This window comes from Odontesthes bonariensis, chromosome 15 (assembly GCF_027942865.1).
Source record: "Odontesthes bonariensis isolate fOdoBon6 chromosome 15, fOdoBon6.hap1, whole genome shotgun sequence".
NCBI lineage: Eukaryota > Metazoa > Chordata > Actinopteri > Atheriniformes > Atherinopsidae > Odontesthes > Odontesthes bonariensis.
This window is the reverse complement of record NC_134520.1, coordinates 19,166,267-19,188,433: the sequence shown is the minus strand read 5'-3', so window position 1 is coordinate 19,188,433 and position 22,167 is coordinate 19,166,267. Positions and strand designations below refer to the sequence as shown.

Genomic DNA, 22,167 nt, shown 5'->3' with positions numbered 1-22,167 from the left:
ATTTGCCACTGCTGTTTTTATATATCTTTTAGCTTGTATATATATATATATATATATATTAAATATTTTTTATTTTTTTTACCTCCTACTTTACATATATATATATATATATATATATATATATATATATATATATATATATATATATATAATATTTTACTTCATGTTTATTGCTGTTTTTCACCAGGGATAAGAGTGAAACACTATTTCAATTCTGTGTATGTCCTCCACATATGGCAGCATTGACAATAAAGTTGACTTGACTTGACTTGACTACTATTGGTCAGTCAAAACAACCACACTAAGGACAATGATTGGTTAAAAAATCACTTGTGTAAACTATCTTCCATAAACACCATTCACTGCTGCATCCACAAATGAGTTAAATCTCCACAATGCAGAGAAAATACCCGACATAAACAGGATCAAGAAATGCTGATTCCTCTTTAGGTGCCTAAAATGGGCTTAAGTGGAATCCCATCTAATGAACCAAATATACTTGGATACCATGGAAGCTGCATCTTTATGGCTTGGGTTACTTGCACATCTGTGATATACGCCATATTCAGCTTCTGTAGCAACACATGCGGCAATCCAGACAACAGCTTTCTCTGGAAAGCTTGGGCTTATTTTAGCAAGACAATGCAAACCCACAGAATGCACGGGAATTACAACAGCATACCTCACGCAAACACAACGGATATCCTGTATCATGCAAGAAAAGTCAAATGCTTCACTATTGAAGCTACATCATCCTCTCTCCTCAGCTCCCTAATTCTTTCAGTGCTGCAAACGACACCACTGTGTTGGTAGTATTTAGCTAAAAAATGACCATATGTCCTATACATGACAAAGACAAGTGTTGTGGTTCCTTACTTTTTTAATTTTTTTTTTTACATATTTGAATAATCAAAAACCTACAACACAGATCTATATACATTCTTATGCCCTTATCAGACCATGTTATTTTTAATTTAGATTCTTACATTTTGCACATTTCATATATCAAAATCATTGTCTTAATTTTACCAGCACTGGCCTTGAGGAGGGCCAGAGGCCCTACAAATCGATTAATCAAAAACGGTCCATGGTGTTTTTTGGCACGTGAGCTCCAGTGCATATATGCCACATATATTCCTACTTATTACTTATAGCAGTAGAGGGCGCTACAGGTCAATGTCACCACTGCAGGTGTCTTTTTTTAATTATGACAGACTTGCATGAACATAAGTATTTGACAAGAGTAAATGGTTGAGCATATGGGATAGGAGCTAATACCTGAAATGACCTTAGTTGCATGGCTAAAAAATAAAATAAAGAAATGGCGGACACATGCCAGAAATAATATATAACTGCCAAATAAACTGCAAACATAACAATGCGAGAAGGATATGACCTCGGGAATTTCCGTGGTCTCATTAGACTGATGAGGAAAAACTTCCTCTGTCCTCAAAACATCCGCTGTTTTTTCATCCCTTTTTCTCTGTCAACTGTATCAGCTGTTAAGTGCTTTCTCGTTAAATAGGACGATATTTTGTCATAAATCAGCAAATGTCGGTGTAAATTCAAGTGCCACAGTATGTCACTTAATTTAACAAGCCATAATTTTTTTTCATGACCCGAGAAGCTGCTCCCCACAGTTCCTTTCATTGTTCGCTAGCACCATTTCCTCTGGGAAATTTTCAACCCTGGGACTGGGACCTGGACGTAGATAATTACTGGAAACCCTAATGGGGGCAGGGAAAGTCCTGGCTGTAAATGGCCTTTTCTTTTGGTCTGATTGGGCTGGTCCACTCCCGTCCTTGTTCCTTCATTGGCCCAAGCTACCATCAGTCAGCCGAATTCCAGGTTCCCCCCTCAAGTTTGAAACTTTTTTTCTTTTACAAGGCGGAGGAGGAGGAATCCGGTTACAGCAACAGCAAACTTGTAACCGATCCCCGCAAAAGCCGAGGGAAGAAAACACTCGTTTTAATAATTCACACATCTGCGTTCGATTCACGGTGACAGAACAAAAGAGAAGCGGTGAGGAGGGAGGTTTTACAGCCGAAATCCAGCAAAACAAGTGGATATTAGGGAGGAAATGTTGTGAGGCGACTTGTCCCACTGCAAGGATGAAGACTTGAGGTGACTTTGCACAAATTAACTTGTCATCTCGCTGGCTGAACGCTACAGTGTCCCACGGAGGCTGAGAGGAAGGTGAGTTCGTGCCGTTGGCCCGGTGATATTAACGGTCCACAGGTTTTTAATGAAACATGACTTCAAACAGAAACGCCTGACGGTCTCTTATCAGAGGCCTTTCACCAAATCACGAGTCAAACAATATGACAGTTTTACTGAGCGGCTTAGTCATGGTTTACAAACTAAGAAAAACTTTGGTGTGAACGGTTACGTTTCTCCGGTTACTTATCTTTCTTAATTTGACAGGCGCCATGTTTAACGTAGCAGAAGTAACGGTCAATCAGTGGGTTCAGATAGCATTTTGATAAAGACAACTCCCAGCAGCTACTTAGTGCTTCATTAATATACAATGTATGTTACTAATCAGGCCTATTGACTCATTCGTTAAAAGGCGTTGTGCAATAGTCACCTGTTCTGTGTGCTACTGTGTGACAAAAGCAGCTGTAAATCTTGTCACAATGGCAGGTCCACTTGTGCCTGTGTAAATCAAATTCAGTGAAGTAGGTACTCACATATTTAAGGGAACTAAAAGGAATTAAAGTGATTAAAACAGTCTGAGAAATATTTAGATTATTTGAGCTTTTATTGAGAAGACGCCTTGTGAGAAGTTTACAGGTAAAAGCCACTATTTGGTTGAGCTGTAACTACTTAAATGGGACTTAAATTATGCTTTTTTTTTTTCTTTTTTTTTTAAAGACATCTTTCAGATGTTTGAAACCTTGTTGTAAGTTGTATTTTGAAAGCTTGTTTCTCAATCTGATAACTTTCCATGGTAAGAGTTGTGAGTATCTAAAGTTATTTATGTAAGCTATAGGCTAAATAAGTTCAGTACATAACTGAGTATATGAAATTCAATTTTAGATCACGAAAAGAGACTGTTTTTTGCTGGATTTGATTAGAAACCCTTTGCTTATATCACTATTAATTTGACTGTTTTATTTGTCCTGTTCAAGCTAATCAAAGCCCACCGCACACGATTATGACCAACTGAGACAACCTTTCTTGACGTTTCCTGTCGCGGTGAAGGTTCAGAATGACCAACCCAGAAAAATGAGACACCGATTGTCATCTCTGCTGGTTTTGAACACCTAATAATCCTCCTCTGTGCTTTGGGGGCAAATCCGCAGCATATTCAAAGCAATGCTGCGAATGGTGAACGCATATTTTATGCAAACAGTGGCATGTCTTGTAACGCATGGTTGTGTTTACGTTGTAAAGCCTTTCACCATAACAAGGCTGGAGTGTGAATGAATGGCCCCACTGTGCAGTTGGGGCTCTGGCAGGTAGCAGCACACATTATCATGCACAGCCCAGACAGACATGTCAAATGAATTATGGCCTGTGATTTGGTCTCAGTTGGACTCGCCCTTCGTATTAGCTGTGTCAGAGGTGAACTGATTTGGCTTCTTCTTTTTTTTTCCCGACCCACTCTCTTTTAGTTGCCTGGTTTTCCTTTGTGTCTCTGTTATTGGTAGCAACAGCAGCCAGCCAATGAAGATCAGAGTAATTGCAGGACTGTGTTTTATGGGATACGCAATGGTAAAGTTGCCTCATAATTTTTTATCTGAAACGACACACCCCGACTACTCTTGCAAGCAAAACATGCCCCCTGTTGCATCTTGGACTTTTGATGTCACAAATGGCAGCCCGAAGATTTCAGTTTTTCAACTGTTGATTTAATTGCGTTTTATTTTTTAAAAAGCTGCAACAAAAGAGGATTATTGAGCTTATTGAAGATGGAAATAACGGCAAGTTCCTTCAAAGATACAGATGTGTTCCTCTTGCCTCGGACAGCAGTTGAAATCGATAGAGAAGCCAATGCTACGGTGGCCGAGAAGGGCAAAACAAAATTACAAACTCTGAAACACTTTTACATTTTGGAAAACAAAATAACATTTCCCAAAACAAATTAACATTTCAGAAAACAAATTGACATTTCAGAAAATGAAATTGCAAACTCTGAAACACTTTTACATTTTGGAAAACAAAATAACATTTCCCAAAACAAATTAACATTTCAGAAAACAAATTAACATTTCAGAAAACATTTCAGAAAACAAATTAACATTTCAGAAAACAAATTAACATTTCAGAAAACAAAATTACAAACTCTGAAACACTTTTACATTTTGGAAAACAAAATAACATTTCCCAAAACAAATTAACATTTCAGAAAACAAATTTACATTTCGCGAAACACTTTTACAAGTTCCGAAACAAATTAACATTTCACAAAACACTTTTACAAAGTCGACAATATTACGGAAAGGGAGGTTCCAAACCTCCAAGCTCCGAGGTTGACCCGGAAGTTATAACGGAAGCCTTCGATTTGAATTCATAGTGATCTAAGATGAACAGCGATATAGCAGCGTTTCAAAACGCTGCTATATCAAATCGAAGGCTTCCGTTATAACTTCCGGGTCAACCTCGGAGCTTGGAGGTTTGGAACCTCCCTTTCCGTAATATTGTCGACTTTGTAAAAGTGTTTTGTGAAATGTTAATTTGTTTCGGAACTTGTAAAAGTGTTTCGCGAAATGTAAATTAGTTTCGAAACTTGTAAAAGTGTTTCGCGAAATGTAAATTTGTTTTCTGAAATGTTAATTTGTTTTGGGAAATGTTATTTTGTTTTCCAAAATGTAAAAGTGTTTCAGAGTTTGTAATTTTGTTTTGCCCTTCTCGGCCACCGTACAATGCCTCACAATGGAAGTCCCATTTATTTCATATTTCAACAAAAGCATTGTTTCAGCAAAAAAAAAAAAAAATGCTTTGGAGAGACGATAAATAATACAGCAATACTTGCGCAGCAGAGGCTGGTAAGCCTCATCTATGTATATTTCAGTGAAACCGTATCCGTGCGGTTCCCCGCTGAGTGTCTTTGAGAAGAGGACAATACAGTCATGTTGCACAACATTCCCCATGCAGCGTTATTAAGGGCAGAACTCAAAATTGCCGCAGTAATCCTAGAGACACAATTGTTCCCGCTGAGGAGAATCCATGGTAACTCATTAACAGAGACGAGAGGTGTTTGACCTTCTTTTGCCAGGTTACAAAGTTCAGCCGAGCCGCACAGGTGGCCTCTAGAAACATTAAACACGTCGGCCTCGTCCGAAAGTGCGGGGCTCCACCACAAGCTAACATCCTGACACTGTTCGAAATGATGACTGAGTGAGTTTGTCTGCTGATGGACTGAACGCGTTCTAGATTTCAGTTGAGTCAGCCGTTGTCCTCTCATATCTTCCCCCCTTCCACTGAGATTTCCTCTGATCACCATCCCCGTTGCTCTTGCACCCAAGCACACTTGAATTTGTCACTTTATTAAATACTGAGTTAACATATTATGCTCTATGTGCTTCAGGCGACTAAATTAGTCATAATGTGTCCTGCTCTGATGGTGGCCTTAATTAAAATGTCAAAGGCCCAGACATCAGTCATAGCTCAAGCACACATTAGCACCTTGATTGTGTCTAGCGTCGTTCTGCAGTGCTGTTGTGATGCTAATTATGTTGTAAATAATATATAATTAAAACTTAGACATGGCAGTTGAAGTGAAGGAAAGTGGGCTGCTCTTTTGATTCTTTGTTCTTTTTCTAACAAATGAGCTCAGTTGTAGCCATTAAGCAACTATTCACTTATGCATTTTAATGCAAGAACAAATGTTAGTGTCAGTGAGGGTTGTGCTGGCCCCCGGGCAGTGCAGCAGTTACTGTATTCCCAGCCTTATTACACATGCTTAACACTGACTGATGTTCCTAAATTAACGCCAGAAGCTCACAGCTCACTGCATGTGCTGAGGCCAGCCTTTGTCCTGCTCTCACATCTCTTCTCCGAACCTGTTGCACCAAAGCTGACTGCTCTTAGCCTCCAGTCTATTTTAGTCCAAATTGGCAGGCTGAATTATTAAAACAAGGTCCATTATGTGTTCGATGTGTTAATTATTAATTGTTCAGCGGTTTCTGGCAGATCTAAGAAAAATGATTTTTATTTTTATTTAAAAAAAAAAAAAAAGGGTACATTACGGCATCGTTTTTGAGGCAAAGGCATTGATTGGCTCCTCTCTGCAGAAGTCTTTGCAGTGACTGTGTTGGAACATCATGGATCTGTGAAAGCACATTATCACCATGCACAGATCTACTGCGTCCAAAGAACATATGTTGCATTCGCCAGTGTGTGCGTCGTCTCTGTTTAGATTGCAGATATGACTCATGCCAGAGTTGTTCAATTAGACGAGCGTGCAAGAAGATCGTTACAGACTCGTATGCCTGCTGGAGACGTTTGTTAACACACTTGTTTCTAGGTCCGGCTATTCTATTAGCAGCGGGCACCTCCTCTCTTACGCAACATCTCAAGAGAAGAGGGAGACAAGCCCTACAAAACTTGATGAAAGATGAAATTGCAGCGTGTGCTTGTCCTGAAATCCTGCTGTTGATTCCCCAGCAGTAAAGTGGTTCCAGCAGTGCAGCTCATTTGAGTGGTTGCTGGTCCTCTCAGAACACAAAGCACGGATGTACCTTATATAACAAGCAGGATTGTCTATTGTATCTCTAAGTGGAGCCAGATTATATCATACAGCTGGGGAACATTTGTATAGAAAGAAGTTACTTAATTCAAGGTTTTTCCCCAAATAATCCTAGTGATATTTGTAACATTCAAACTTAAAGTATTTCAGGTGTCTCACTGTCTTGTTAGTTTGTTGCACTTGCAGCTCTGTGATGCAAGAGAAGGGAGAATAGTGGTCCCATAGACTCCAGCCTTCGCACGCTGGCTGTTCTCTGTTTATCTTTTTACTCGTGGAAAGTTAAACCAGATGGCGGAAAGCAAATCCATCACATCTACAGTGTGTACACAGTGCGACATCACACAGCCCAATTTACAGCCCCACGCTAAATGGAGCCTTTGTAGTTCTTATCATGTTAGGTTTAGGTGGGATCTGTTTCGGAGGTATTCATTGAAACAGTGTAGTGATGATTCCAATAGTAATGCCAAAGCCCAACAAATACTGGGCTCCGAAATGACTGTCGACCTCTGAAAACTCTTTTGGCGATTGGCTATAATTGTTCAGGCAAAAAGGCCAAACATTAACTTGAACTTTTAGCTCAGTAAAGCAGCTGATAAACATACCCCTGACATCCTGGAATCTGATGACAGTTTTTTTATAGAGAAATGTTTACATTTAAAGATGTGGACACTTCTGTTGCAGTGGACACGCTGGCCCAAAATGTGCAGTAGATTGGTTCATCGCTAAAACAAAAGCAACTGGTGTCGAAACTTATATTTTAGTTTAGGGTTCCCAGCTGGGAACAGGATATTTGCTCATATGCCGGCATCCCAGCAAGCTCAATATGTCGGTTTGTTATTCACGGCGTGTGAGCGGACTTCCACTGTTGGACAAGCAGTTCACTATGCAACATGTCAGCAGTCACAACCCATTCACTGTGTGTGTGTGTGTGTGTGTGTGTGTGTGTGTGTGTGTGTGTGTATATATATATATATATATATATATATATATATATATATATATATATATATATAAATAGAACGAATTGTCTGTCAAGGTAGATTACTCCCCCACGAAGACAAACAAGTGCAAAAGGAAGCTTCCTTGACAACAATAACTTGAATACAATCATGAACTCCGGGTGCTTCCCACAGACAGGGTCGTGTTTTTACACTTAACAATACAGGCTGTTAGAAGCTGTAAAATGAAGCCCAGTGCAAATTAGGTCCTGTGCGGTTTGGCTGGAAGGATTAATAAAAAATCTGATTTTATTTATTTAGTTTTCTCTCTGAGGTCAGTTTTAGATTTTAATTGTTTTCTTTTTTGTTCCTTTTTAAAATAAAAAAACAAACCAATGAAGTATAAATGACGGAGGAATTATTCAGAGCGAGTTTTGCTTTTATCCTAGAAATATATCTTTTTCTCTCCCTCTGGGATTAATGAATTTAACTGAATTTTTTTTCATCTTGTTTCTTGTTTGAAGTGAATGAATCTGAATAAAGGCATGCGCTGCCACTGAAAACAGAAAGTTTACTTTCTCTACGAGCTTTTTACCAACTTGCCAAACTATATCCTTATTTCCAAGGATCTAATTTCACTATCGTGAAAATTTACCTAGAAGAAAATGAGGACAGCGACACGGGGCACCATCAAACTCACTCAAAACATGGAAGTGTCTATTCTTTACAAGTGTGTGTGTGTGTATGCTGAATAATTACTTAGCAGATTGGAGGCTATTAGAAAAATAGGTCAGCTCCCTTTTGTAAACATAACTAAAACCAAACTTCAGATTCTATTTATACCCCCACTGACAGACTGTTTTGTAGTCTGTGTTCAAAGCATCGGAGGTTGTGAGGAGGGACGACTGGACGACGGCGCTCCCAGCAGCTTGCTCTGAGATATCCACGGCCTTGGCATTGGGGTGCCTACTGAGGCCAGGTGCCCGAGCTATCCATTTGTGCCTTTAGGTGCTCTCCTCCCTCCTCCAGTGTTAGCAGGGGGGTTTGGAGTCGAAGCCCTGTGCGTTCCTTTTAAGGTTTAAAGAATATTTGAGCTCAAAAAAGTGAGACGAGCGTTACCGAGACAAATTTTTACTAACTTTTCCCTGCTTTCTTATCTCGTTGTGTCCCTTGGGAATTGAACACAGGAGGGAGGACAAGGCCTGAACTACAACTTGAATGAATCACTTAAGTCAAATTATCACATGGAACTAGTGCAAAATTAGGGCCATTTCAGACCAGGGCGGCAAAGCGTGGCGGAACGGAAGCGATTTTCACCGGCGGAGGTGAAAATACATGGAAACAGATCTGTCCTTGCACACCGACGCGGCGGTAGTCGGGCGGTAGCGGCGCGGAGACGCCTCCGTCCCGCGCTGCTTTTGGAAAATAGAACTCGAGCGGAATTTGGACGGCAGCGGCCGGCGGTGTCCCGTTGAAATGAATGGGGAAATTAAACCAGCTATGTATTCATGTCTTCGAACTTTTTATTGAAACGGTGACGACCACCCACCGGTTTTAAGGAGCGCTGTTGCTCTTCTTCTGTCGAAGTAAACACGACGGTCTAGAGTAACATAAATGAAATGAAGTTATCAACAATAATAAACCAATAATGTAAAACTTCACTGCGGAGTTATAAAATAGTCAACTCGGAGAGGCAAAGACAAAACTTACCCATTTCGCTGAACAAGTCTCTGGTGATAACTGTCGGCGTTTTCAACAGTGGCCAGATAGCTTCTGTCTCAGAGACACCTCCCCCAACCCCCTCTTAGAAAACAATGAGCAACTTGTAGGCCTAAAGCTACTATTATTATTATTATTATTTTATTATTATTGTTATTGCATCTATATGCGCAGTTAAATACATAGTCTGTGGGATTTGCAGACAGGGCTGGAGCGGAACTACCACGGCCGCGGACTGTCCGGTGTGAAAAGCCAAGTTGAACACACCGCCTGATAACCGGCGTAAGACTGCCGTCGTTTCGCTGCCGCCACGCCACGCTCTGGTCTGAAATCGGCCTAACCCGTGAAGTATCTAAGCAGCAGCTGTGATAAGAGTTGTTTGAATTCTCTCAAATACTAATAAAAAAAGGGTGCCAGTGATTGTTTTAATTATCTTTTTTAGCAACAGGAACAAGGAAGTAATTCCATCCCACAGTTCCCTGCGACCGCAACTTTTAAACCAACGCTGGATTATATTTCTCCATTGGTACTAACTGGGATATGTGGGGATGTGGGTCTGAGTGGCCTGAGGCAGCGATACCTTTCACTTTTCTGCCTCCTTTACAAAAAAAAAATCTTTCCTGATAATAAAGTAGAATGTTATAACTTATCATGCACAACACAAATGTGTTAAAGTCTCTGCTTGATGAGATTGCATTGGAGGATGCATACAAAGCACTTTTTGACCATTTGTAGTTTCAGTGCCGCAGACCCGCTGCACACCTCAGTGCAAGTGTGGTTGGATTCCGTGGCCATCCTCTCCTCAGTCCCTATGAATTTCTCCTACCACCTTTCTTTAACCCCATTTCATCTACAAGGCCAAAGAAAAGGGCTCAGGAAAAGACTATATGAGGTCTTTTTTTTTTTTTCTACTGTTCAACCGTGCCGCTAAATTAGTTTCCTCTTCCACTTCTCGGGAAACACGCAGTGCTGCGTTAATGTAATTTCAGGGAGCAGTAAAGAATTTCGGTGGTATTGTTGCTCGAGCAGTTTAAATTGGACGCCTGAACCATTAAAGGTTGAGTATAGGAAAATTGAAAGACGGGTAGAGATCTCTGTCCAAAACAAAATCAGCTCAAAGTGAAGGTCGAAGCTAACTCGGAGCCCTTCAACCAACTCGTAGATCTATTTCTAGATCTATTGTGAATGTTTTCTGTTCACTATTAGTTTAACAAAACAACTCAACAAGTTTGAGGTTAAACTCCAAATTATGAATGACTAATGATGACTTGTCTTCCATTTGATTGACTTGTAATACAAGCTGAATCAATACTGAAAAGAAGCGGTTCTGTTTGGGGTGGTAGTATATGAAGAATTTTCATTTATTTATTTAAATGTATTCTTTTTGGCTCATAGATTCCTGGTGTTTAGGGAGGCATACACACGCTAAAGGTTACTGGCAGAACTCATACTGGTGACATCTCATTTTATTGTTTGTTTGGTTTGTTTTGGACCTCAGTGACCCATCCTTTTGAAATGTGAAAGGACTAAAACCAAGAGTGGATTATAGGGCTTTTTTGTGTAGTGTTGCGTGATTGTACAAAGATTTGTCTTTTCAGTGATTTCCCCCCCCCCCCCCCCCCCCCCTCAATCCTAAAGCTGGATGGATGGATGGATGATGGAGTATTTTCTCTACAGATGGAGTCGTCTCTCTCAGGCTCACATCGCTCCAATCCACGTGACTAAAAACAAAATCCCAGAGGAGTATGAAAGTCATGACATTTTCTGCTTGTTGAACCAATCACTTGGAGGATGAAGTGTCATGGGAAGTTTGTCAATCCCGGCCAAAGCTTTTTTAGCAACTTGTGTTGGCGAAGCACTGTGCAAACACATTCTTTGTTGTTGTTGTATTTTTCTCTTTATGCTGTCTTTTATCAGCATCCACAAAGCTGTCGAGATCCAGCCTCCAACCTTTCCACACCTGTCACACGTCAGCTTTATTGTGGCTGTCAGTTGATGCAGAGGCTTCATTCATTCTACCCTTTAGAAAACCAGCGCCACACTTACAGAGCTTTGATATGTTAATGTTAAGGAGTGTGGCAGCTTTTTGGACGGATGCACTCAGCACGTCAACATGCACACTCGAGTTGGACTATAGTTGCAGCCCCGATTTGCCCCACCTTACATGAACAGGATGGGCACTGAGTTATTGACAGAAGAATGCCCAACGCCATAACACTGTGGATGATGCGAGAGAGCCTTCTAACTCCCTCTGTGGGAGATCATCGTGTAAGTGTGGCTGGATTCACTGCGCAGACATCGTCTTAAAGTTTAATGGTGTTTAGCTGTCTGACAAAAAAAAAAGTGTTTGAGAGTTGCTTTATGGTAATTCAGCTGTATTGAAAAACATTGTATTTGCATGCAGTTTAAAAATCCGGTCTTGGTCTGATTAACACAAAGACTAGTCAGTATAGTGTCATGTGTACATGTTGAGTGACTGATCGAAAACTTTTTGGTTTGTAGCGGCAAGATCGAGATCTCGTTGAAATTTTTCCAGCCCCTATTCACTGCATCGGTGTCAGAAGTCAGAACGGTATCTTCGTTTAGAGTCTAAAGTGGCAACTAACAGGAAGCGTCATCTGAATGAAATGGAAAGACATTTAGTGTCCACAACACAGACGTCGGGTATTATGTGCAAATAAATTGGGGGGGGGGGGGATTAAAATACCCCCCCCCCCCCAATTGGGGTTTCAGATTGAGCACTCCTCCAGCCACCACAGAAGAGGTCGTTTCTCCATCATTGTGGCCGTTCTTAAGCTAAGGTCCTCAGCTGTGCTGTCACACTGGTTTGACGAGGCTGTCTTTACCTGCAGGAGAGTGACAGTCGCTGGTTCCATTACCCAGGCTCCCGCACTGTCACAAGGCATCCATCGAACGCTGCGAGGGGTCCCGTTTCATTTCCATGAGTCATCGCCGCTGAGCTTTTCTGTCTTTGTGAGTGAGTGAGTGCATGCCAGCTTGTTCCAAGCGACTATATGAGTTTTCAGCTTGTTTAACTGCTCTAATTATAAGTGCTGTGCTATTGGCTGCAGCAATCTGTCTTTGTCTTCTTTTCATTTTCAATTGTTGGGCAAAGCAGGCCTTTTCTGTAATTTGTATGGGCATGTGGGTGAGCTGTGGGCACCGATCGCCATGGCTTTAGCTTTAAATCCATTAAAATGTTGCCTCCATAAATACTACGGAGACACTGTGTCAGGATTGGATTCGCTGTCTCAGGGCACTGCTCTTTTCCGGCTGTTTAAGTTTCAGCACTCACCGCTTTATTGCTACACAGTCACGAAAAAAAGAATCAAGAAACATTTTCATCACTCAACACTTGTCCCTTAAAAGTGTTTTCACAGAGTTTTGAGTTTTCGTGCCTTAGAAAAACAGGTCGGAAAGCTCTCCATCCTTATAAGTGCTTGGGCTCCGTTAGGGGCCTCATACATCAAGCTGACAATCGGTCGCTGGGCCGTCTGCGGACGTCTGTCTCTCCTACTTTTAGCTTGTGCTCAATCGCCACTGTCGGACTCCACTGACATCTCTTGTCAGCCGACTCAACTTGTAGAGTCCGTGTTGCGTCTGTCAGAGAGCTCACAGATTGGATGTTGAGCAAAACAAATGAGTGCGCACAAAGGGAGGTGGCAGTGTCGACAGATGGGAAATGGGAAACTTAACACGTCACTCACAATCTCTTCTTATGCGTCTTCTGAAGCTCTCCACATCAAGCAACAACTCGACAATGTGGGGTGTATAAACTGAAGATAAATAATAGCCATTTCTGTTTTTTTTTTTTTTTGTTGTTTTTTTTTTGTTGTTTTTTTTTGGTAAATATACGCAGTCAACTAATTTCCCTTATTGTATGTTCTACTACGGCCTTCAGCACTGGCGAGCTTTGTCTTCTTGTGCAGGCATAGATTGTACGTCCAGTTAGAAGCCGTTTATATAAAGTTAAAGATGAGTTGCTATCAATATTTTAAGCAAGAATGATTTGTTTTAGTTCCCATTGTTTGTAAAGTAACAAAGAGGATTCTTGACAATATTTCCAGTTCAACTTGTGCTCTTAATGTTGTCCATTATAGGTTTTGTGGTGGCGTTTTGAATCGTTATCCGGCTGTTCAGGCTCTATTTTTTTTTTTTTTTTTTTTTCATTTATTTTTTTTTTCATTTTCAGCTGTCTAACCAAATTCTGGAATCTAATTGAATTCATTCATCTTGTTGCCAGCCAAAGACTTATGTCACTGGCTGCAACACAAGCCCAAAGCATGATTGATCCACCACCGTGCTTAATAGTTGGAGAGGTGTTATTTCCGTGAAATCGCAATCCGATGAGCACTTCTCTTGGATAGTTTTCTTGTCCTCAGGAGCTCAACTCGATTTTACCTCTCTTGTGGACTCTTGCCATTTCTTAATTACATAATGAATTGAGGAACAGATGGCTGAAACCACCTCTTCTCGAGGCTTTCTTGTGTTTTGTTGACATCAACATGCTCAGGAGGTTTGAGGCGTCGGTATTTATAAAGCTTTGAGATTCGTACCATCTGGGTTTTTCAAATGATAACTGCGAACACGGTGTGGATCATATAAGTCAAAATCATTTTCACACAGATCAGAAATACCCACCCTCTATCATTTGTTTTTTTGAGAGCAGTGGGAAATGTTTAATCTGCATTCGGTCCCGTGGTATTTATCAGCTTCAGCTCTGATAATCATAGATGGGAACTCAACAGCCAGCTGCATGTCCTTCTATTCAAAGAGGGTACTGCGGTTGTCTATTGTCTGATTCTGACAGTGACGGCAACAACGAGTGAACAAAACGGAGATGAGATCTTTTATTTATTTAACTGCCTTCATCTCGGAGCTGGTGTGTGAGACTAATGTTCGTGGTCCAGTCAAAAATAATAACAAACCAGCCCAATTTTCTCAAATAGTTGTGCTTATCAGAAATGGTGGGCAAAGAAAGCCCGCATGCCAACCCGTTCAAGTTGTCACAGCTACAGTCTTGTGCCCTGGGAGTGGTCATTTGTGGACCGGTTCTGAATACTTTGTAGACCCCAGAGCACCGAGGATTAAGGATTCTGTTTTATAAAAGCATAAAAGTTATCTTACAACTGAAATCTTTAGGGAGAACGTTTGCATGGTTCTCCTTTTCTTCTTCTTTCCACTCTTAAACAGGAAAAGTCTAATGTATTAAAGAATGTTTCGAGATTGCTGCATCGTTCACTTAACTTTTTACGGTGATACTATTCTTAGCAGGGTGAAGGTTGTCACACTTCAGCCTTGAGGGAGGTCACAATCAGATGAACAGACAGTTATTTGCTTTTGAACTGTTCGTATAGACGGCTTTGAAAGGCAAGCACTCCGCCCTCCCTCATTCTTTCCCTTTCTTTGTTACGCACCATCAGACTACACGACTGACAGCTAAGATGGCTCCGGTCCCTGACGAGAGTGGAATTTAATGAGCACTATGAAATCTCTCCTCAATTTAAGAAAGTGGTCTTCCCATTATCTATCCATACGTTTCAAGACTGATACACATCCTTCAGAGAGCGGAAGAGGGGGATGTAGATGCAGACTCCTCTTTAAAGTGTTGTGTAAAGTGATTCTTCTCCTGAAGTTGACCAAATGGACTGAGTGACGAAGACTCGCATAGAAATAACGATTTCAACCACCCCACCCCAACCCCAGTCCAACCGTTAGTATCTCTATCCTTGTTATACATTTCACACACATTGCATCAGAGGGGGCTGGCGGCTCGGTGAGTTAGTTACAACCACGTCGAAACAGTCGATGAGGTTCTGCCAGCGGTCCTTGATCAGCACAGCCAGAGCCCCGATTAATTGTCCAGCACCTGCAACACGAGAGGCCAAACACCATATTCAGCACGAGGCTATAGAAATGACCTCTCATTCAACAGCTGCCGTAGGTTTCCTTGATGTTTCAGGATTGATACATGTATCGCACCTCAAACCTCTTTTTTTTCTTTTTCTTTTTTCTCTCCATCTCGCTGCCTCAGTATTTGCTCACCCTCATCTTTCTGGGAGGCTTCCTGCTGACATGCTCTCTAAGGAGTCTTATTGATATTCTTAGAGAGGCATTGCAGACGGGGAGAAAGAGAGCAATGAAAGTCACACACTGCAGCAGCAGATTCCCTGCCTTTAAGGACCAGCCAGGGCTAAGATCACAAGTCACTCAGCAGGGAAATGTCGTAGCTCTTTGTCCGCTGCACTAATACCATGCCTCCTGCTTCGGATTGTAATTACTCTCCTGCACCAGGAGCAACAGTTCGCCTTTCGGGTTAATCATCGGAGCTTCTTTCATGTGAAGTCATATCTCATAGAGATTAGCGCCCCGTTATAATGTGAATGGGACACTTGTACTTTTTGTCACATATTACAGTATATTTTTGCCCGTCTGAGACTTATCAAGAAAATCCTAATTGTTTGAGTCTGCTTTATTTTTCTGTTTTCCTCTGAGCTACAGAGGTGTTTCCTTTATTTTTGTGTGTATTTCATCACTTCCTAAAATTCCTCACTTGTTGAATAGGCATTGTTTGATTATTTTTTTTCAAAACAGGAACTGAGGCCATTTGAGTTTAAGCTGCGATACTAAATTTGATCAGCTCAAATGAACACGTTTAGTCTTTGGACAAAACGGTTCGTGTATGAACTGATTAGGCATTTCAAAGAAAATACTTTTAATGATTGAAGTCATTTTATTCTATCAATTATCCTATTTTTAAGCTTCTATCATAGAAGAAACTGCTGTTTCGCTGTTGTTGGAGCCACTTTGCTGAATCTTTTGAGCTTTTGTTTGAATTTAAATCAGAATAAGTCTTTCAGTGGATGCAAAGAATGTGCAAGCACCCCTGTGTGTAAAGAGTCCTCACTGTTTTTTTTTTTCCAGAGATGTCTAAGACTTAAATGGAAATTATTGCTTTACTTTTAGATTTTCATTGTTAAGCAATTTCGCCAGCGTATAGGTGACATGTAGCCTGAGGCACATCACATAAAAACAGAAAACTCGAAGATGAAATGGAGTAAAATGAAAAGTTATGACTTTTTTTAAAAGGTGAGACTCCGAGACGCATTTCCAGCTTGTAATCATGGGTTTGGACACATTGTAGGACATTTAGGACACGTTCTGTACTAAAAGTAAGCATCGGGGTTTCAGTGGATACCCCTCCTCACATGAACATCCTTCTGCAGCACTCAGGAGGGCGCATCATTGTTTGATTGTGCTCTGTTCATCAACCTTTCTTTATTATTATTTTTTTATATAATTCAATAGGGAGGGGTGATGGGGCTGCAGCTAGACTCTTCTGCCAAACCAGATAATTAAAATCAATCATGTGAATCAATGATTAGGCAACAAGTCTAATTGTTTGGCTGAAAGCTACCATAATCACTCCAGTCAGCTCCTAATGGTAGTTCAAGCATGCTGACGCTACACCAAGTCACCATTTATTAGTTTTAATGTGTTGGTATTAAAGTATTCACTTAATTAGCAAGAAATCAGTATTTGTAAGGACAACACTGGTGATTCAAAATCCATCTTAAATAGTTTAATTATTAAGTAAAAGCTACATTTTGAGCATCCTGATGGCTTCAAGTTCCAGCAAACTTCTGGAAGGCTCTATATGTTGTTTAGATAATTCATCCTGTCAGATTTGTGTCATCATCATCAACAGTGTCCGTTTCCAGCTTTTGAAAGTGCTGCTTTCCTTCCCTGCGTTTAATTGTTTTCACAGATAAACCGGCTGGTGACCAATTAAAGGAAAAACCTGCATAAAGCATCAGAGAGAGGTGTTGGGCCACTATATGCCAACAGAACGGCTTTAATGCATTTTTGCATTGATTCTGCATGCCTCTAAAAATCTACTGGAGAGCTGAATCAACATTCTGCCAATAATACTCCCTCATTTGTTGTTTTGATGATGTTGGTGGAAGCTATCGCCTCCACCTTAGATTTCAGTTGGTGTTCAATTAGGTGGTAGTGCGTTGACTCCTTATTGCATGACTCACATAATCGTAATCCTCATAAAGCCTTTCGGCGACAGCAACGTGGAATCGTGGTCATACTGAAAGAGTTTACCAGTTTTTTGGGTTTTTTTGTTTTGTTTTTTTGGACCCAAACAGGGACCCAGACTGTGTCACCTATCTGTCAACTTTGGCTCTGTGAGACTACATCTCTGAAAACATGCAATATTAAAGTGTGGCACGTATTCCGGTTGCTCCCTCCTCGTCCCGCTCTGGTATTAGAAGGGCAGGCTGTTGTGGGAAAACCGTTTTTTTGTTTTTTTTCGCTCTGCCGGTTTGCGCTCGTGTATATCCCAGCTGATCCTCGGAGATTTGTGAAGGTTAGAGAGGGAGCGCAGAGGAAAATGGATTCTTTTTATTTAATTTTTAAAAGGAGAGGAATATATAAACCTGTTATGAAAAACCGGCAGCCCCCATGACTTCCCACTATTTATGAGCTTCTATCATGGGTGCAGCCTGTCACTGAGTCACCTCAGTTGGCAAACGCACAGTATCATACATAAATCAAGCCACACGCACGCAGTGATTGATTTGGCAGTCTGTGACTCCAGCTCACTGTCATGCACACATGAACACCTTGTTTTCTGGATGGAGTCAGCTGATGAGACGTTCAGATTACATTGGCTTCTTTGCGTGGTCGTGCTGTAACTGACTTTTCCTCCTACACGAGTAATGACACATTCTTTAACTACCTTGCAGGCTCCAAGCCAGAGGGGACTGGGACTAATTTGACAGCTGCCATGACTCATTATCTGATAAAAGAGATCGCTCTTATTTGTAATAAGCTCACACATTGCTGGCTGCCAGTGTAACATAGACATAGTCAAAGCAGTTATGTAAGGAAAGGTTCCTTTAATCTCTGATTTTATGTAAAACGTAGAGAACCAGCGAACAAACCCGCTTTCCACTCGTCATTTAAGAGGTCTCACCGGTAAGGAAGAATATTTCTGTGAAGTAAAACCATCTAACAAGGCTGCCATCCTCTCTTTGCTCTTTCCCAGAATTGAGCATGGACTCCTTCAGCACCAAGAGCTTAGCCCTCCAGGCGCAGAAGAAGCTGATGAGCAAGATGGCCACCAAGAGCGTGGCCAACCTCTTCATAGACGACACCAGCAGCGAAGTGCTGGACGAGCTGTACCGCGTCACCAAGGAGTACACCCGCAACCGCAAAGAGTCCCAGAAGATCATCAAGAACTTGATCAAGATGGTAGTGAAGCTGGGCGTGCTCTACAGAAACAACCAGTTTAACAGCGAGGAGCTGATCCTGGTGGAGAACTTCAGGTGGGCTGGAGGAATCGTTAAAGAAACAGTAGAACATCGTAGGGAAGATTATTCTTTTTTTACCCCCAAAATAGTTAGATGAGAAAAAAGTACTTGTATGTCTGTGTGGAGATCTTCAGCCTCTTCAGGTATTTTTATTTATTTTTTTGTTGTTGTTGGATAAAATGAGACGTTAATGCTCAGGTTTGTGTTTAATGGATTTGAACCACGACCATAAACGGGCAGCTGCTTGACTTCAAGCACTGCTGACCGTTTTAAAGTTCTCCTGAAAAACATTGTTGTGTATTAGGAGGTTCACAAAATGAACAATAAGGATGTCGTTTTGGAGAAGTTTGCAGTTCAAGAGATTTTTGTGTGCTGATTGGAGCAGCTTAATGAAGTTGACTTTTGCATCAGTGAAACTCTGAAGCTGACGTCAGCGCACAGTCTGCAGAGTGGTGACTGTATGTGGCTGTGCATGACAGTGCTGTATCCAATGAAGCTGTGAAACTATTCTAAAGAAAATCACAAGATGGTAGTTTCTACTTCTTGACTCACTTTTGCTTCTCTGAACAGAATTAGAAAGTGACAGCTTCCCCTTTCTCTCTCTCACCATCTCACAGGAAGAAGGTCCACACTCTTGCCATGACGGCTGTCAGTTTCCACCAGATTGAATTCACCTTTGACCGCCGGGTCATGAGTGCTATTTTGAACGAGTGCCGCGAACTTCTTCACCAGGCCATCAAGCGCCACTTGACGGCCAAGAGCCACTCGCGGGTCAACCACGTCTTCAATCACTTCGCCGACTGCGACTTCCTGGCGGCTCTGTACGGGCCCTCTGAGGTTTATCGCGCCCACCTGCAGAGGATCTGTAACGGCGTCAACAAGATGCTCGACGACGGGAACCTCTGACCTCCGTTTGCCTCGTCATCGAGCACGTTTACCTCTTGTCAGCCTTTCCTGCGGGATTTCCTTTTTTAACGATGACAATCACGAACATTTGTACTTCCTACTTGTTGGTTTTGTGTTCACGTGTGCCTTCCAGATGTTACTGTAACACTGACGTTCTCTTACTAAGTTTGTCCAAAGACACCCTTTTTTTTTCTTTAGCCTTACATTTCTTTTTGTGACTTCACATTTGACAAAGTTCAGCTGATATTTCTTTTTCTTAATTTTTCATGTAAATGAATGTAAAACTTCATGCTCTTATCAGTATATTCAGGGGTAGGAGCCTTGACAACCTTGTTTATACTCATAGCTGGGGCCTGTTCTCTCTCTCTGACTCAGAAAAGTCATGAATCCAGGCACAGGCCTTCACCAAGAGAGGAAGAAAGGAGTTTGAAGGATCGAAAGAAATAAGTTTATTTTTGTTTGTTTCTTGTAGGTTTTTTTTTCACCTAAAAGTAGTAGTGTTGCACTCAATCCTAAACAAGCGCTGTACTGTACTTTCCTGCAGTTGTGAAACCATGTGAAGCACAGCAGTTTAGTAATCCTGCTTAGCCTGCGTCTTACCCCTCTTACCACCATGCACTGAACAGCGCTTTGTAGAGAAACCACGCTATTGTTTTAGGGGACCTGAAGGCAGTTTTACCTCTAATTGTTTGTTCTAGCAACTGCGACAAAGGTAAAGTATTTGGGTCATAGGAAACATGAAGGCATTTGGTTGCACTGTGTAATGCTGATCGTCTTGAATGTCTTGCCTGGCTCTACACCTCATCTGGTCAGGAAAAGTCACCACAGGACAGCAGCACAATGTGGCACCAGGTGCACGGCTTGCTGAGATCTTTTATCAGTAGGGAATTAAGCTCAGGCTCAGTCGAACTACTTGTCATAATAGATGTTGGATCCCTGGGTCAGCTGGGGGTTCGGCTTTAGATTGGTTGCCAGGGTTTATCCTAAAAGCTCTGGAACTTTAGTTCAGATTCTGACGGATCTGGAAAAAAAAAAGACTCCCCATGAGCAGTGAGATGAAAGGCTGGCCGAAAACTGCAGCTCCATCTGTGTGTGGAGGACCAGGCTGGCTATAGTGATTAGAGTGGAGACAAACACAGTACCTGATTGTACTCTCCCACTGCAATTATAGCTCCAGACTCTGGGGTGGTATAATGGCCTGGAGCTTGCCTCTGTCGAGCAGCCGCTCCATTTCACCACACAGCAGCCTCGTGAAATGTGATGGAGATCTCTGTTTTCATGGTGCACGTTCTTTAATGGAGTGAAAGATGTTGTGTTTCTTCCCTTTTTTAAGCAGGATATGAATAGTTACTACTATCCCTCACTAACCTCATATATTGGTCGTCCTTCCTTTTTGTCCAGGTGTTTTTGTATCACAGAGTCTGTCTGGGAGATTGTTTTGTGCCGCGGCCCATTTTATATTCTGAGAGTGTGTGTTTGTGTGTGTACCTGTGAGAGAATTGGAAATTGAGCCGTGTAATAAGCGCTGTGCTTTCCCAGATAGCATTGCTGAAACTTTTAACTTCTTCCACAGCAGTTTGGCCAAAGAAAATTAGGATAGATGTTGTTCAAAATACACTCTTTCTCCAGTGGAACTATGCACTTGATAATTGTAATCCTGCTTTTGGTGATCATTCAAACGAAGGAGGTGGCTGTTTTTTTTTTTTCACCTTCTTTATCCTTACATGACTTCTCTTGACTATATATTCTCATCTGTTTAGACCCATTTGATTTCATCATTTGGAAAGATTTGAAGTTCTTTACGTTCCCAGAAACACTTTAATTGTCTTTCTATGCCATTTTCTACAATCCATCCACATCTCAGGGCTAGTTTTAATCCCCCTCAGTTTTAAGTTGGTCTAAAAGCAGCACAGCCTACTACAGCAGCCCCACTTATTTCACTAAAGCTCTCACATGAAGCATTATTTTCTTGTTGGATTTTTACCATTGTGAAATGTTTTTTTGTTTCTTGTTTTTTTTCACTCGTGTGTCTCTGTATTGTATCCCAGTACAATAAATATAACACAAATGGCTTTTTAGAAAATAATTATCTTGCGTTTGTTTTCTTAATCGCATGCACCGTGTCTTACCATCAGTGTTGGAGTTTCAGCGTCTGACCTGGATACAGTCAGCCAAATCGCAGCATTGTTGGCAAACCATGAAAAGAAAACACAAACTCCTCTGACTGGAAAACAATTTGAGCTCGGGTCATTTTTTTCCACTTCCTACAAGCCCACGCCACGGTCAAAGGTAGAGCAGGAAATGAGTAATACGGAAAGACTTTGTGCTTCTGTTTTTTTATTTTTTATTATTTAAACGGCTCAGCCGCACTTTAATTTGTGTTTATGTATTTTTTCTGTGTGTGCAACTTCAGAGCACTATGTTGTGACTGAAGTTAGACAGGAGTACAGCTCAGCTCAGCATCTCATTTTCTGTGCACAAACTTCATCCTATGATGTTGAATAAAGCAAAGTCAACTTGGATGAGTCATTTCTGCTCGTCCTCGGATACAGAGAGCAGTGTAAGTAATAAGTGTTTATGAGGGATG

At 41.3% G+C, this 22,167-nt stretch overlaps 1 protein-coding gene across 1 annotated transcript; it reads left to right on the top strand.

Moving 5' to 3' along the window:
* The first annotated feature begins 1,809 nt into the window (after window positions 1–1,809).
* tnfaip8l1 (tumor necrosis factor, alpha-induced protein 8-like 1) lies at window positions 1,810–21,666 on the top strand. The gene is made up of 3 exons (XM_075484365.1): window positions 1,810–2,196; window positions 18,410–18,689; window positions 19,292–21,666. Exons 2-3 carry the CDS (start codon window positions 18,418–18,420, stop codon window positions 19,578–19,580), a joined length of 561 nt encoding a protein of 186 aa, XP_075340480.1. The 5' UTR covers window positions 1,810–2,196; window positions 18,410–18,417; the 3' UTR covers window positions 19,581–21,666.
* The last annotated feature ends 501 nt before the right edge of the window (window positions 21,667–22,167 follow it).